General features: G+C 44.3%; 1 protein-coding gene across 3 annotated transcripts; it reads right to left on the reverse strand.

Moving 5' to 3' along the window:
- Positions 1 to 151: 151 nt before the first annotated feature.
- On the reverse strand, positions 152 to 16,588 carry TRMT2A (tRNA methyltransferase 2 homolog A). Of its 3 annotated transcripts, none has more exons than XM_081842776.1 (12): positions 16,494 to 16,588; positions 12,735 to 13,364; positions 11,027 to 11,135; positions 10,495 to 10,676; positions 8,750 to 8,864; positions 7,920 to 8,035; positions 6,990 to 7,101; positions 6,529 to 6,651; positions 5,355 to 5,430; positions 2,992 to 3,108; positions 1,395 to 1,491; positions 152 to 1,160 (listed from the first exon to the last, which is right to left on the reverse strand). In XM_081842776.1, exons 2-12 carry the CDS (start codon positions 13,361 to 13,363, stop codon positions 896 to 898), a joined length of 1,941 nt encoding a protein of 646 aa, XP_081698902.1. In that variant the 5' UTR covers position 13,364; positions 16,494 to 16,588; the 3' UTR covers positions 152 to 895. The 3 variants fall into 3 exon arrangements, with proteins under 3 accessions (XP_081698902.1, XP_081698903.1, XP_081698904.1); XM_081842777.1 differs by having other exon boundaries at positions 16,482 to 16,588; XM_081842778.1 differs by lacking the exon at positions 16,494 to 16,588 and adding an exon at positions 13,719 to 14,059.
- Positions 16,589 to 17,791: the final 1,203 nt, after the last annotated feature.

Genomic DNA, 17,791 nt, shown 5'->3' on the forward strand with positions numbered 1-17,791 from the left:
AGGTCATTGTTTCATTAAATATATCTATAAATCATAACTTTCTCGATGGAAGTCATGGAACTGTCAGTATGTAACCTTTTAAAGTAGGACTGCCACCTGACTAAATATCTTTGTGTTTTAGCCCATTAATATTGAATGTAGGAGTAAAAAAAATCAATAACTTATTTCATTTATTATATAGTAGCAATTTTAACCACATACAAACTAGTCCTTGTTGATGTGGACAGAACTCCACATTAAAGCTGAAGTGGCCTAGGCACACAGACATATCATAAGCAATGTAGCATTGCTGAGGCTCCAGAGTTGGGATGCTAGAAATCTCTGTCTCCCTCCGTATTGCAGATAATTCCTCTTCAGACCTGTGTGAACTGGATCTTGTGGTACAGTATTTGCTTTTGCATTCACCTAATCTTAAAATAATATTTTGAACATTTATTGAGAAAGCTTGTTACACCATTGGCACATCTGGTTTTGTTGATCATTTACTATCTAAGGTAGCTGTATAGCTTCCCTAGTCATCCCTCACCTTTCTTGTTCCATGATTTAAAAACAAATCAGTTTGGCATAAAAACAAATTAAATTTCATCTCTCTCTCTCTCTCTCTGTGTATATATACACACATATACAAACATTCTGCCTCCTATAAGCTTTTGACAACTCTAGAGCTACACAATCATGATGCAATCCTTTACCTACTTACCTTGGAGTAAGTCCTATTAAACTTAACGGGACTTCTGAGCAGACACATACAGGATTGCATTGTACAAGTAGTTTTGATAATTGGCCACTATTCCAAAGTCCCAGCAACCAATGTTTCAATTTTCTTAAACAGGACAGCAGCTGTTTGGAATTTTAAGAATGAAAATAGGCACAGCCTAGCCAGTTGGCATAAATATCAATTGCTGGAACAGTCAGGGGTTTCCTCTTCTTTAGGCAGTTTTGCATCACCTTCTTCTGTAGAACCTGCTGTTTCCAATTTCAATTCTGGAATTTCAGTTGAGTTCTGGACTGCTTCAGAAGGCTTGTCACTTGAATGCTGAACTCTTTCGAAGAAAAACAGCAGCTCGCAATGCATAGTGTGAGGGAAGAGGTCCACGGCTATTGCTTTAACAGGACGAAAAGGGCTTCCTTTGACACGATTCGAAGGAGCTCGGCAAAGGCTACCAAAGAGACCAGTATTAGTCTTACACATTTCTTTATAATTGATTGGGCCAGGAATGGGGTACCAGGCCTGGGGAGCCAAATGTCTTATCACTCCAGGCCACATTCCTCGCCAGCCCTCCTGGAATGCATAGGTTCAGAAACCTATGAAGCCACATCCACTGTTAGACCCACATCCACTAAGCTCACCCCTTAAAAATTACTCCATCCCACCAGCACCATTGTAAACTCACTCCAGAAAGTTGTTCATGGCAGCTCGAGGATTGCAGGCTACATAAATAAGCTTCTTTATGTGTTCTGCTTTTCGGATTGCAACAATTACTTTGGAATCTGCAGAGGTAACATTTTGACAAAAACTGAAATTAGATTCTTTACTGTGACAGCACCGTCTGACATGAAGCAGCTCCACTCTGTTACAATTAGGGCTGGGCAATATCTGGCTTTCTATATCACGATGTATCACCAGTTAAACATTGTGATATTTTGATATATCATGATACCTGAAATAAGGCTGGAGCTATGTAATGATAATGTCATGCCAACTGCTACTACATATGGGTCTATCTATAAAACTGATAGATTTTTTACTTACCTTTAACATTTTATTACAACTGTTATGTTATAGTACTACTTTACCAAAAATAGCACATTTTCTCTAAAATTAAAGCTGTGGAAGTAATTAGTAGCTTTCCCTAAAAAATTAATTACATTACTAAACAAGAAAAAAACAAATTCAGTGTCACACTTTTAGATGTTCAAATATAATTCACAGTTGAATGTATACATCGCACAACCTCAAATTGATTGTTAATTTTATTTTCTAAACCAGGCCAAAACAGAAAGAATGGAATGGATAAATTTTAACTGTACAAAATATAAACAAAATTTGTATTTTCATTGCCTGGAAAAACTGCATTTCTTTTATAAACCAAGCCAAACCAGAAAGAATGGATAAAAGTTTACAGAACAAAAATTATTAAATGAAATTTAATCTTTTGCAAGGAAAATTTGCATTTTGGCGTTCTCTGGCTATAGAGATGCCTTTTGTATTTGCAGAACTCTGGGCAATTTCCCCCCATTTTCTTAGGTTTGAGTCCCCTAAAATAGGGGGCGTCTTATACAAGAGGGTGTGTTATACATGGAAAAGTACGGTATTTCTTGTTGCTGCAGGAGGCAGGAAAGAGCTGTCTGAGGTGAAGTTAGCAAGGGCTGCACACACAGGAAGAAGCATCGGCTTCCTGGTTTTTGCAGTATTGTGATATTTTAATGCCACAAACACAATATGCAATAAATTGCAAAGTCGTTTTTAAAAAAAACTGTTATCACAATTTGATCTAAAACCTGATATCAGACAATATATCCATTTATAGCACAGCCCTAGTTACAATACAAACCATATTTATCCAACCTGAACCCATCCATCATAACAAAGAATGGGGAAAGGACCCAAGTGATCCATATTATTAAACTGTGGCGAACAGTTTACATCAGAAAAGTATGTAGTCTACATTGAAATTAGTATACATTGAAATTAGAAGAGGTTATGTGCCCCTCTGCTAGCCAGCAAAAAATAGGTTTATTTTTAACTAACAATATTCTTTGAAGTCAGCAACCAATCTTTCCTGCCTGAAAGGAGCTAATGCTGTATTTCTGCACCCAAGGAATTCCACAGCTGATCTGCAGAACCAGAAACACTTTCCCTTTGTTTTATTCTCAGTGCTGATCTCACTGCCCACTAGCACATCTCCCCATTTACTTTTGTCACTACTCTCACACCTCCATCTCTATTCAAACTATTCCACTAAAAGAAGGTCACAAAACAAAACTCACGCAGCCCTGCTCGAGGAGGATCTACAATTGTAATAGAATTCTGCAGTTCCGGGAAGTTAACAAGGTAAGGAACAAGATCTTCAGCCTTTCCACGGTGGAATTCAACATTATTCAGCTCTGGAGAGGGAAAACATCCAAAACAGTATAACACATTTGCTTATTTACACATGCCCCATCAATATTTCCTTTAATAACTGATGCTTGGAACTGTCAGTTTTCCATGCTGGTTGAAAAAAAAATAATACAGTTCCTCTGAAGTAAATGTTTACCTCATCCACAATTAAGTGCAAAAAAAGTCTCACTTAAAATACAGAGTTTCATTCGCTCAATTAAATTTTTTTTTGAACAAGTCAAAGTAACCTACTTCAGGATCAATATGCAGTTTCATGATAAAGGCAACTTGTTCACGCACAGAGACCTCCGTCAGAAACATGGCTAAGGCCATGATTGCAGGTGGTTGATTTAAACTACATGCATTGCTGCATGAACTATAGGGGCACTATCTACTGTTCCAAAATGGGATATGCAGAAAGTCCAAAGTAACGGGGTTGGGAAAGCTCTGCCCATTCCCCTAGAGACGTTGCTAGTCAGAATAAACTGTACAGTGCTGGCTAGATGGGTCAGTGGTCAGACTATAGATTTATTTAGTAACCAAAAAATCTTAATATATTTTACAGTAAAAGTTTTAGGTCATAACTCACATCCTTCTGCTTTATTAACTGCTACCTTTAGCCTGCATACTCTCACTAAATAACTGCAAGCAGCTTGGGTACAGTAACCAGACAGTCCCTGTAAAAAATTAGTGATTTTAATACCTTCGTAACACAGGGCCACTGTGTTAAGGTATTATTGTCACTCAGAAACAGCCATCTTTAGCATATGCACCGCCAGGGTGCAAAGAGCTGCCCAGCGACCCCAAATTTAGTTTAGCCCCCAAATTAACTTCTTATGCCTTATGTCACATGTCACGCAGGTGGCGCTGTGGGTTAAACCACAGAGCCTAGGACTTGCCGATCAGAAGGTCGGCGGTTTGAATCCCCGCGGTGGGGTGAGCTCCCGTTGCTCGGTCCCTGCTTCTGCCAACCTAGCAGTTTGAAAGCATGTCAAGTGCAAGTAAATAAATAGGTACCGCTCCGGCGGGAAGGTGAACGGCGTTTCCATGTGCTGCTCTGGTTCGCCAGAAGCAGCTTAGTCATGCTGGCCACATGACCCGGAAGCTGTACACCGGCTCCCTCGGCCAATAAAGCGAGATGAGCGCCGCAACCCCAGAGTCGGCCACGACTGGACCTAATGATCAGGGGTCCCTTTACCTTTACGTCACTATTACCATTTGATAAAATAGCACTCATGCTTGCGTGGCCCCAAAAGGGAGGTTTTTGTGTGTGTTTTTTAACACACTTTTCTAAAGAAGACAAAGAACACATTGGAAGTCGGTGTAAAGACTCCACGCATGTGCTTACAATCGTAGGGAGGTGTCTGAAAGATGAGATGGGCGGGCATTGTGTGCATGCGTGGGAGAGCCATCTCCAGCAACCTTTCATTGTGGGAGCAACCTTATTTCTAGAGGAGCTGGGAGGGCCCTTGCTGGAGCGCGTATACGAGTTCTTCCAGAGCCTAGGCGCGCTCCCATCGCTAGATAGGCGCATTCTCTTTCTGTCTGTCCCACTTTCCTGTCACTCCCCCTCTTCCCAGCTTTGGTGAGCGAGACTTTCCAGAGAACTCTCCCTGCAGCAATATTAGCAGGCAGGCGGCGCGAGATTGGGCACCTGATGCCCCCCCCCCCGAATTCAATGGCCAGGTGCCCCACACCCCTGGGTAAAGACGGCCCTGCTCAGAAACCAGACCATTTCTGCTGGTGTGTACCTGCTTTTGTGAACAAAGGTTTCAGAAAGTGATCTCTTGGGTCTCTACATAAGGGGAAGACTAACAGATAATGATGGAGGTCTTCCATCTGAGGTTGACCACAAATACAAAGTCTGTGTATGTTGTAGTGCCCATCCAAGACTGTAGTGGGCATCGCTTGAAACACAGCTCAACAATTCTTTTTTTTAAGGAAGCTGGTCAGATTTCTTAAGGAGAAATGCTCTGCTCTCAAGAGGGGATACCAAGAGAAAACCTGGTGCTCCTAATTAGTTGCAGGTCCCTTCTGAATTTTAACCAGAAGAGCCAATCCCTTAGTTGACATTTATTCAAGGTCAACACAGAGCTCAGTTCTGGCAAATAATAATCGTCTAAAACATCTTGACAAGCTGCTTTCCAGTAGTCAAGGAAAAAAGAATTGGGACAGAAGAGACTAGAAACTGAATTGCTTAATAATGAGAGCTGTCTTTAAAGTCTGAGATATTATGCTTTCTTTTACCAACCATTAAGCTGAGCATTCACTTTGGCATCTTCAATAGCTTCTTGACAAAGTTCAATTCCAATAACTTTCTTCACTTTCTGTAGAACAAAAGCAATAATGTACAGTTTTACATTTTTAGTTGAGTACCAAGCAAAATAAATAAGGGTATTGCAACTTGAGGAGCTATCTTGGTAGGCTACTTCAACCTTTTTGTGTGTTCCCACTCCACAGAGTTGAACTAGACTTGAAAACAGGTTTACAGAGGGGCTGTTTGCAGTTAATCTAAACCTCTCAAAACAAAAAAATAGTTACAAAAATAAGCAGAGCTAGTGCTTAGAGGGACCTTAGAGAGTGTCTCAGTTTTAAACCTGAGAGGCTGACGAAAAGATTAGGTTTGCCAGGAAGCCAGGAAAAGAAGGAGGAGCAAGAGCAAATGATTGGTTGTTCTGCCTTTACCCTGGCCCCAGCAACACAAAGAAAACTGCCCCCCAAAATCTATCAAACCATATCATAGATGAGCCTAGGGGCCAAAAAGAAAAATACACTTGGGTGACCTTGTCAGGACCACAACACACAATTTAAACCTTTCCCCTCATATCCCAATACCAATAAACACCCCCCTCCAAATCTGCAACTGACACCATCAGCAGTTTCCCTCCTGGAACTAATGACACCTTTTGGGGGTGGGGTTAATGTGCCTTCTTGACCCTGATCCCCCCCCACAGCTGCTACGTTTAAAGAAAAAAGATATATTAAGTGCAATTACAGAGTGGTATCCTATTTATACTTGTGCAAGGATTTATGCTTGCACAATAGAACCTCCCGCTCTCTCCACCTGGCCACATACACCCTCCCCAAATCTGCTGCAGAAGGTTTGTGAAAACCCCCAGAACAAATTTAGGAGGCATTTGTTCCTAAATTTGTGCTAATGTAATGAGAGGTTTAGCACTACTTTGGATACAAGCCATACATTTAAAGTAACATCTATGCTGGCTCTAAGATCATTCATTTTGCAATAGTAGTCATAATTTCATTACTTATTTAGTTAGTTTTTAGTTTTCCGGAACACAGGGCATGCAGTTAGCTACCCACATGGCGAGACTACTTGTTGGGTGACCTTTGTTCTTTGAATTAGTACTTTTAAGAGACAAAAGCAATACCAAAGGGCATATGTCCCATGAAAGATGTTATTTCACCTTGGCAAGCGAAATACCAATTGAACCAGTTCCACAGCAAACATCCATCACAGTCGTCTCCTCATTCACCTGGGTCCATTCCTGGATGACTGAATACAGAACCTCAGCAGCCTGTGTGTTTACCTACAGAATTTCAACATAGGGTGTCAGTATTCAGCAGGCAGGTAGCATGTCAAAGGCTAAAATCTACTCTACAGCATTACAGTATATACTGCTCCTTACCCAAGTTTTTAATTTTTTTTAAAGTCAGAGCATGATTAGCCATTACACTTGAAACCTCTGACTGTGCTGCTGCCTGAACATGCTACTGTTTAAAAAGTGTGCAAGTTGATGAAATGTGTGTTTGAAAAATACACCACTGCTGATTTCTTGATTCCAGAGTTTTTTACAATGAACTCCAGATTTCACAAATGGCTTTCTGGATATTTCAGAGGGACAATGAGGATGCTTTAAATGCTTACTTGGAAAAAAGCATGGGGAGAAATCCGGAACTTTAGCCCAAGAAGATCTTCATATATGTACTTGTCACCAGCAACATGCTCCAAGGTCAAATCTTCACGATTGGGTGATTTTCTTGCGGGAGAAGAGGGAGGGAGCAAGAAACAGTGTTTAAATCATTATCCTTCCTTTGCATCCTAATCTTCTAAAGTGCATTCAGATGCAATAGTATAGATAACCAATTCAAGCAAAAAAGCTGTAAAGATCTAGGGACTTTTTTGAATGCATTCATTCTGTATTTCTTTAGCAGGAACACACAGCTGTGCAAGCTCAAAAAACGCTGGTCTTAATGGGATTTAGATATGCATGACTGAACTGGCATGCCCTTTCTCTGTGTGATGTCATCATCCAAGAAAGCTACTCAAAGGAATGGCAAACACAAAACAGTAAGAGAAAAATACAAATAGTTACATTTCAGCATGCAAGGAATATCGACTCCCAGCACTAATGCTCATAAAAACAATCACCTGACAATACTCCCAACAATAATGCTCATAAAAATAATCACCAGGAACAACAGCTCCTTACTATGGGTGACTTTAATTTTTACTGAATTATGTTTGACCATATCCATTAGTGTTTAATGGATCCTGGGATACTGATTTATAGGCTGCTTAGTGTTTTGAATCTTACTATTTTTATGGCAGTTTTTATTGGGTATCATCCAACGCAAGTCATTATCAGGGTAGACCATTTAAATCAATCAAGCTTAGTAACTTAGGTCCATTGATTTAAATGGGTCTACTCTAAGAATTATTCATATTGGATGTCACCCACTGTTGTCATCGATTCAAGTGCCTTAATGGCCGAGACTGCAGCTCAAGTTCTAAAACTCTGGTACACCATACATTACACTGTCATACTAAGTTTCTTTTTTGAGATGCAACAATCACCTTTGACCTTCCTGCACAAAGTAGAGAGAAGTTATTCCACTGTCCTTTCCAGTGCCTTCTGTGAAGTACTTAGCCATAGAAGTTTGCAGTTCTGCAAGCTCTTTTTCATTTAGTTTCTAGACATTTAAAAAAAGAAAATTAATGGTTAAGGTGCTTAATTTTACAAACTTCAAAGAAAAATGTTGCTGCAGATTACAGGTGTAGTGAAGAACTATGGGATAACAGCATATGTATGCTTGTACTTATTTAAATAGTGCACCTGTCAGGGAACTGCCATCGGAGAGACAGGTGGTGGACAGGCTCCAGGAGAATAGGAGAGAATCTGCAGCAGAAGAGGGAACCAGCAGGGGGAGTGCAGGAGTCACAGCGGAGGGGAGGCTCTGGGATGCTTCCAGTGAGAGTAGTGGAGAGGTAACGGGACCCCCGTTGGGAACTCCCACCCTTCGCCGGAAACTGTCACGCAGAGAGTCACGAAGGCGCATGTCCGTCAAACAGCTTTTATGTTGGCGTAAATTCCGTAGACGCCCACTGTCAGATTCTACCAGCGACTGACGGAGTCATGCTTTGGGGGCTCCGTTAGTGCATCGGTTTGGATGACCAGCCAAACCCCAGAGGGATCAAGCTTTTACGCACAAGCAGCTCATTATCCCATCACAGCACCCTCCATAACACATCTGAGGACACACTTCCCTTTAAAACATGGTGTCACTGTTAGTGTCACAAAATACATTTCCAGAATCAGGAAAAACTGTAACCATTAAGAGTTTCTGAAATGCCTGCTTTACAAGCATGCACTTGTTTCCCCTTATTACATAAATCATATTCAGTACCTGTGGATTAAAATAAGCAATTGCCATGATGTGTCCATTTCTACTAGTGCGAACTGTTAGCTGTTTCCAGTGACCTTTGTAGGTTTCTGGGCTGTAGACACCATAGGATGTAGACCTGTAATTTTGAAATTCTTGGTTACTAAACTTAGATTTTAAAAAGCATAACCACATAATGCTGAAATTATTTCTGCTAGGAAACTGCCACATTAAACTAGGAGACTGATCCTGAACATTATAAGTTTTTGGATGGTGACATGTAAATATCTGCATTGCATCAATTTTCACAGTGATCTGCTCACATCACTTGACCAAAAATGGATTCTATGTACTAACTGCTGCAAATGTACACACACTGCAAGTTCCCCTCTTTCTCTCCTTGGAAAAACTAATGTCTATCAAAAGGCTCCAACTTAGCCTTCTTTGGTACAGTCCCTCAAGGAATTCACAAAGGCAATGTTGAGCTTTGTGGTTAAGTTGGGCTTTATTTATCTACCGTATTTTTCGCCCTATAGGACGCACTTTTTCCCCTCCAAAAATGAAGGGGAAATGTGGGTGCGTCCTATGGAGCGAATACAGGCTTTCGCTGAAGCCTGGGGAGCGAGAGGCTCTCACTCTCCAGGCTTCAGGAAGCTCTGCGCATCCCTCCGGAGCCCGGCGCCAAGCCGTGTCGGCCTCTGGAGGGTCGCGCAAAGCTACCTGCCCTCCCGGGCTCCGTGCAGCTCTGCGCATCCCTCCGGAGCCCGGCGCCAAGCCGCACCGGCCTCCGAAGGGTTGCACAGAGCTGCCTGCCCTCCCGGGCTCCGTGCAGCTCTGCATGACCCTCCGGAGCCCGGCGCCAAGCTGCGCTGGCCTCCGGAGGGTAGCAGAGAGCTGCCTGCCCTCCCGGGGTCCGCGCAGCTCTGCGCATCGCTCCGGAGCCCAGCGCCAAGCCGCATCGGCCTCTGGAGGGTCACACAGAGCTGCCTGCGCTCCCGGGGTCCGCGCAGCTCTGCGCGACGCTCCGGAGCCCGGCGCCAAGCCGCGCCGGCCTCCAGAGGGTCGTGGAGAGCTGCCTGCCCTCCCGGGGTCCACGCAGCTTTGCGCATTGCTCCGGAGCCCGGCGCCAAGCCACGCCGGCCTCTGGAGGGTCGCACAAAGCTGCCTGCCCTCCTGGGGTCCGCGCAGCTCTGCGCGACCCTCCGGAGCCCGGCGCCAAGCTGTGCCGGGCTCCGGAGGGTTGCGCAGAGCTGCCTGCATTAGGAAGCCTCAGTGCGCCGGGCTTCGCACAGCTGTCCGCAATCCTGGGGAGACCGGCGCGGCTCCCTAGGCTTGCAGATAGCAGGCTCTTCTGGGGGCTGGGGTCGGGGGAAGCTCGGGCTTCCCCAGTGCCAGCCCCATGCCTTGGGGGGAAATAAATTTTTTTCTTTATTCCCCCCCCCAAAAAAACTAGGTGCGTCCTATAGGACGGTGCGTCCTATGGGGCGAAAAATACGGTATATAGTGCCATTAACGTATATGGCAAAGCACAAGAGGGCAGGTCCCTGCCTCAAAGGATGTCTGACAGGAGACAACAGAAGGAAGAGAAGGCAATGGAGACAGGGGTAAACAAGAGAAGAACAGGCAATTATTTCATTTACATATACTAAAGGCTTAGTTCCAGTATAGCACAGGAACTAGTAGGTTGTGCCAAAGGTTTCACAGAAAAGGTAAATTTTATACAGGCAAGGTGTTTAGGATTCTGTCATCCAGTCCAACGGAGGACTCACCTTATGTAATCTTGAAAAGCCTTTGCTACCTTTTTGGTTACAGCAGGAATGTGAATGGTGTCAAATGGCTCCACTACAGCACATGTTCCACCCTTGTATTTGCCAAGGCGAAAGCCCACAGTTTTATCTTCTTGATTCGGGCCTATGCCGATCAAAAATTCACATTTGTTGCGGTACTCAGTCTAAATGTAAAGTAAGGGAAAATTTAGAATGCCTATCCGACTCCTCTGGAATCTGACATGCTTGCTACTTCCATCCATAAACATATGTTGCAAATTACAGTATTAAAACAGGTTAGGCTAAATGAGTACTAAAATAATATATATGGTAATAAGCTATCCATTTCAGAATTCCAGAATTTTATGCCCAGTACTGCAACATGCTACCAGATTAAAGGTGCCCACCCCAAAATTACACAGCTTAGGTTATGGACTATGGACAGTGCAGTAGTAAGGCTAACCCTGTCCTTCCATGCCTATGATTCATTTCCTCACAGTATCACACTTCATAAGCAGTTCCTGAGATGTATGACCTGTAATGGTGATGCTTTCACTCCTTCCAGGGAGCAACACAGGCCACCGCACTTCTCCTTCTGCATGAAAAGCCATGGTAGAAGAGCTCGGTTGTTGTTCCCTATGTCCCTGTAAAACAATTTGATTGTTCATGGTAATCAGAGCAAAAATAATCATTGAACATTATGCCCTCCCCTACACAAATACCTATGAATTTGACCATTGGTGTTTATTTATAAAGCACCTAAAATTATTAAGATGCTGCACCAAGATCTAAAAATGCAACAGGCTCAGCCCTTTTGTCTTACAGCAGGCACCCCCAACCTGCGGCCCTCCGGATGTTTTGGCCTACAATTTCCTTGATCCCTAGCTAACAGGACCAGGGGTCAGGGATGATGGGAATTGTAGTCGAAAACATCTGGAGGGCTGAAGGTTGGGGGTGCCTGGTTTTACAATGTACGGCAGCATGTGATGAGAAAAGCATCTCAGAGCATTTTGGGATGAAATATAAAAGCAAAAAAAAAAAACCTCACACATTTCTAAAGTATTTATTGCAAATATGCAAACTGCAGTTTGAGAATAGAAGCCAGAAAATCCACATCTCAGCACACTGAAGCAGAAGAATACAGTGGTGCCCCTCAAGACGAACGCCTCGCAAGACGAAAAACCCGCTAGACGAAAGGGTTTTCCGTTTTTGGAGGCGCTTCGCTAAACGAATTTCTCTATGGGGTTGCCTCGCAAGACGAAAAAATCTTGCGAGTTCCCGCGTTTTTTTCCTCGCTTTTTTCTGCCCTTTCCCTAAGCGCTAAGCCGCTTATCAGCTGTTCCGCTGATAAGCCGCTTCTCAGCTGATCGCTAAAAGCCGCTAGACCGCTAATAGCGTTAATCCGCTAAGCTGTCAATGGGCTTGCTTTGCAAGACGAAAAAACCGCTAGACGAAGAGAATCACGGAACGGATTAATTTCGTCTTGCGAGGCACCACTGTACCTAGATTTATCAGCTTCATTCCCACTAATGCTGAGGCTAAAACCAGCTTGGTTTCTTGGACTGTGCTTGTGCTGTCTCAGAAAGCTTTCTGAATACATGCAAGTGAGACCTGCAACAAAGTGCTGCCGTGTGGAGTGTTCCTGTTCAGGGTACAGTGGTGCCCCGCAAGACGGACGCCTCGCAAGACGGAAAACCCGCTAGACGAAAGGGTTTTCCGTTTTGGAGGCGCTTCGCAAAACGAATTTCCCTATGGGCTTGCTTTGCAAGAGGAAAATGTCTTGCGAGTTCCTGCGGTTTTTTTTCCCCTTTTCCCCCCCTTTTCCTAAGCCGCTAAGCCGCTTATCAGCTGATCCGCTAAAAGCCGATAAACCGCTAATAGCGCTAATCCGCTAAGCTGTCAATGGGCTTGCTTCGCAAGACGAAAAAACCGCTATACGAAGAGCCTCACGGAACGGATTAATTTCGTCTTGCGAGGCACCACTGTACTCCTGCTTCCACTCTCCCAAGCAGGCAGGCAGTCAGCATTCTGTGCCTATTGAGCAGGCTCGGTTCTCAGTGCACTGTTCTGGAGATGCACCCTTCATTTCCATTCACACCCTACCCAATTGCACTTCTGCATGTCTTGAAGCTGATATGTCCCCTCCTGTACCTGGATGGTGCCATTTTGGCTACACGAGTGTTGGCATTCTAAACAGAAGAAATTGAGATAATCATATTATTTATTACAAACAGAAAAATTACCTTGTCAGTTTCAGCAGCACTTGCTCACATTCTTCCTTCTTCCTTGCAAGCTGCTCCTCATATGGGATATTCCACAAAGGGGTCACCACATCTGCTATCTGCTTACTCAAAGGCTCTTCTTTGCCATTATTTGAAGCCAAACACTTTGCTGCTGTCTGCTCTTTCATCTCTTCTCCCTCCTCCGCTTCTCTTTTCCTCTTCTTTATGATGGGATCAGCCTTTGGTTTTGCAAGTCTCACAGTTAAGCTTCGGTTCTTCCACTGGGCCCCATGAAGGACCTTCATTGCTCTGTCCCTACCCTCCTCACTCTTAAAGGTGACAAATGCAAAAGTCTGTCTTGCAAACAGTTTTATCTTGTGAGGGATAAGGCCATATTTGGCAAGGAACTTCTTTACTTCGTTAAAACCAATATATTTGGGGAGGTTTTGAATTTCTACTTTATAGATCTCTGACGTAAACAAGCCATCTTTAATATATCTATATATGCTGGAAGTATCTGAAGTGTTCGCCGTGTTGTTTTCTTCTCCCACATCTTCCTTTGTTAGGTTTTCAGTTGCACTCTCCGTTTCCACAAGAGGAACTGCAGTTTGTGTGTCAGTAAAGCACGCACCACTGATGTCTTCCATCATTCTGTAGAGAACAGTAACAGAATTAATTATTCTAGGGCAAAATGTGTTAAATGCTTAGCCAAATCATGTTTAGTTAAGCCTCATTGGCAAAAATCAAGCCCACTAGGTTTTCCTCTGTGTTGGAATTGACAAAAGGGTGAAATTATCAAGTTCCAGATGAATTAAGTTTAGCCAAAGCAGTTATTTCTTCTGTAAGCTGTCAGTGTGCATAAGGACAGGTCCCTGCCCTTAAGGATCTTACAGTCTAAAATTTGGAGAAGAAAAAAAGGAAGAGAAGAGAAGTGGAGGCAGAGGTACATAGGGAAAAACAATATTATTATTTTAGCTGCACATTTAGGCTTGGCTCCATGCTTACCTGCACAGCCAAGAATCAAATTTCAAGAAACTAAAGGGTGATGTACATATGGCAGCTTTAATCCACAGGTAAAATGTTAAAGAGGGACGCGGGTGGCGCTGTGGGTTAAACCACAGAGCCTAGGGCTTGCCGATCAGAAGGTCAGTGTCGGGACTCTGTTCGGCTGAGCCTTTGAAATTGCCTCCTGACGTGTTTAACCACCTCGAGCCTTTGATGAGGCTCCAAGGCACGGCCTCCCAGCAGAGCATCAAAACAGCACAGGGAAGGATAAGACAGTATGAGCTACATGTTTTAAGAGTTTATTTCTAAGCTACACAGACAGCTAAGAAATATACATCCTCTCTCTATGGAAGCAGAGAGCAACTGAACAAAGGAACAAAGGAAACATGAAACCACTAACGTCACATCCCGTCTCCCTTTCCCGTGAGACTGCAAGGTCTCTGGAATGTAAACATAGTCCTGTGACTCCACGCAGCTGCACAGTGAGAAACAGAAACTAACAGTCGGCGGTTCGAATCCCCACGACGGGGTGAGCTCCTGTTGCTCAGTTCCAGCTCCTGCCAACCTAGCAGTTCGAAAGCACGTCAAAGTGCAAGTAGATAAATAGGTACCGCTCTGGCGGGAAGGCAAATGGCGTTTCCGTGCACTGCTCTGGTTCACCAGAAGCGGCTTAGTCATGCTGGCCACATGGCCAGGAAGCTGTATGCCAGCTCCTTTGGCCAATAAAGCAAGAGTCGTCCTCGACTGGACCTAATGGTCAGGGTCCCTTTACCTTTACCTTTAACATGTTAAAAAGCAAGCCTTGCCATACCCAAGTGTTATCAAATCTCTTGGCTGCCTCATGGCAAGTTGGACTGATGAAATATAATCAGGTTACAGGTTAAAACACAAGAACAGTACTAGCAAAACTAGCACCAACTCTCACAGCGCACTAACAACCCAGCAGTGTATTGGAGGATGGAGGAGACTGTCTAAGCAAAGGTTTGTTTTACAATAAGTTATAGCACACATAGCAGTACTGAGGTATCTGCCATATTAATAATATGATTAATGTCTCAAAAGCAAGAGGCATCCCACTCCGACAGGCTGCAATCCTAAGCACACTCATCTAGAAGTGAACACAGTGGGGCTTACCTATGTGGAGTAGAGATTACAAGAGATGACCAACATGGTGCTATACTACAATTTCCATTATCACTGACTGTTGACTACACTGCCTGGACCTTGATGGGAACGGCGAGTTCAACAACACCTGGAGGGAACATGATGGGTTAGAGCAGGTGTGGGGAACCATTGGCCTGCCTCCTTTCCTCCCTCCACTTGCTGCTTTCCCTTTTGCCTCCTTCCCTTCCTTTCCCCCCCTGCAACTCTTCCATTAGGCCAACTGGGGAGAAGCCCTGCAGGGCTGTGCAATGGCCCACACCTCTCTGTTGAGGCGCCCAGAGAAGCCTGCACACCTCGTCTGGCCACCCAGAGCAGCGGAGAAGTGGCCCAGGGAGGCCTGGACGGTGGAGAAGAGTGATTTTTGTGCGCCCACCCCAGAACCTGTGCCCTTGGCAGGGGGCAACTTAACCAACCTCTAGGTAGCCTCCCTGGACAGCTGCCAGAGACCCCTTCCCAGTCTATAGCACTGTTCATTCCATTAAATTTATACGCCGCTTGTTTATGTTAGGTTTATACGCCTCGACAGAGTTTGCAAAAAGATAAAACGGTAAAATTGAGGAAGATTTGCAACCCTATTTTAAAACATTCAAAAGTTTAAATACTAAAAGGCAGACTAAGATTACGTCGGCTTTCTAAGCGCCTGGGTAGGCTTGTCTTAAACAAGGGTGGTAAGCACTAATACATCCCAGTTGTGATATATGGAAGTGAGAGCTGGACCATAAAGAAGGCTGATCGCCAAAGAATTGATGCTTTTGAATTATGGTGCTGGAGGAGACTCTTGAGAGTCCCATGAACTGCAAGAAGATCAAACCGATCCCCTCTTAAGGAAATCAGCCCTGAGTGCTCACTGGAAGGACAGATCCTGAAGCTGAGGCTCCAATAATTTGGCCATCTCATGAGAAGAGAAGACTCCCTGGAAAAGACCCTGATGTTGGGAAAGATGGAGGGCACAAGGAGAAGGGGATGACAGAGGACGAGATGGTTGGACAGTGTTCTTGAAGCTACCAGCATGAGTTTGACCAAACTGTGGGAGGCAGTGGGAGACAGGAGTGCCTGGCGTGCTCTGGTCCATGGGGTCACGAAGGGTCGGACTAAACAACAACAAGTACTAATAAACGGTTCTCCCTCACCCTTGTCCCTCCTTTCACCCTCTCACAACAACCCTATAAGGTAGGTCAGCCTGAGAGAGTGAGCTGGGGGGGGGGTTGTGCTTGAACATTGCAGCTCCTTAGTCCTAGCTCACCATTGACTTTTATGATGATGACGATTAAGGAAAATGACCCCATGCTTGGGGGGGGGGCCCTCCGCCAAACCACACCACCACCACCACCACCACAGGGGGAGCCACGCGCTGAGGCGATGCAGCAGCGCAGCTCTCCGCGCCGTGCGCGCGCAGGCAGCAACGCAGCAGACCACCACCCTTCAAATAAAATAAAAACCTTCCCCCCCCACACCCACCCTCCTTGAAACGAGGCCACTTATTCCCCCGGCGCCGCCCCCCCCCCCTGCAGAGGTGCGAACCCGCGTAGGCAGCCCCTCGCGGAAGCCAAGCCATTTTGTAAGAGCTTCCGCGCATCCCCCTCCCCTCCCCACCCCCACCTCGTTTCTCACATCTCTCGGCGGCGAAGGAGGAGGCCTCGTCAGGCGGCGGGACTCGGCCAAGCAGGGAGGGAGGGAGGGGGTGGAGGAAAGGGGCGGGGCGACGAAGAGCGCCGGTGACGTCACCGCCGCGCACGCGCGGGAGGCCGTCCGTTTGAAAAAAGACAGTACAGTACTTTGGTTCTCCCGTTTGCGGTTCGGCTCCTCCTTTCTCTGTCATTGACATTATTAATTATTGCTGTACTGTGTTGCATTTTTAAATTATTATTATTATTATTATTATTATTATTATTATTATTATTAAAGTATTATTTTTATTGTTTGGTGTTTTGTTTTTTTCACTTTTTAGGTTCGATTTCCCCTCTCCCTTTCGTCATTATTACCTTAAACAAAAACTTGTTTTATTAATTATCGTCATTACATTAAAAACAAAACTTATTATCTGAAGAAGTGTGCATGCACACGAAAGCTCATATCAATAACAAACTTAGCTGGTCTCTAAGGTGCTGCTGGAAGGATTTATTATTATTATTATTATTAAACTATGGTTTTTATGTTTTTAGGTTATATTATTTGCTTTCACGCCACCTTCCTCCTCTTGGTTCGATTCCACCTTGTCATTATTATTTATTATTACATTTTTAATAAAAAAAAACACTTAAAGAATTAAAGCATGATTTTTATTCTTAACACTTTTGTGTCCAATACATTGTATCCACCCGTAAAATAAATAAAAACCTAAAATTAAAAAAGTTATAAGCGAAGATGCCAGAGCCGTTCCGCCCTTTTCCCGCTCTTTTCCCATCATGCAACACCTCATTCCTCCAACCGCCTCCGCCCCCCCCCCACCTCGGCTTCGCCACGCGCGGCAGCCATTTTAAGTAAAGGGGGCGGGAGCCGCCGAGGATCTGTGGCGTGAGGCGACCCGAGACGTCCGGGTGTAGGGCGGGTTATCAAGTCCATAAAACATTCACAAATAGTTAATAAGCTTTTAATAAGCTTTTAAAACAATAAACTTTTTTTAAAAAAACCTGATTAAACACACGTCAGCTTTCTACATATCTGGGCAGACTTGCCTAAACAAGAACGTTTTTAGCAGGCGCCGAATATAACATAGTGAAGGTGCGTTCTTCACTGGGTAGTGAAAACCCAGATGTCAAGGAGAACTACATCACTTTTTTGATGTTTTCCTGAGGTTTTATGATTTGTTGGAAGCCGCCCAGAGTGGGCAGGGTATAAATAAAATTGTTATTATTATTATTACGGAGTGGGTACTTTTAGAACTTGGCTCATGTAGAGATAAACGTGCC

This window comes from Podarcis erhardii (genome assembly GCF_964252035.2).
Source record: "Podarcis erhardii genome assembly, chromosome: 15".
Taxonomy (NCBI): Eukaryota; Metazoa; Chordata; class Lepidosauria; order Squamata; family Lacertidae; genus Podarcis; species Podarcis erhardii.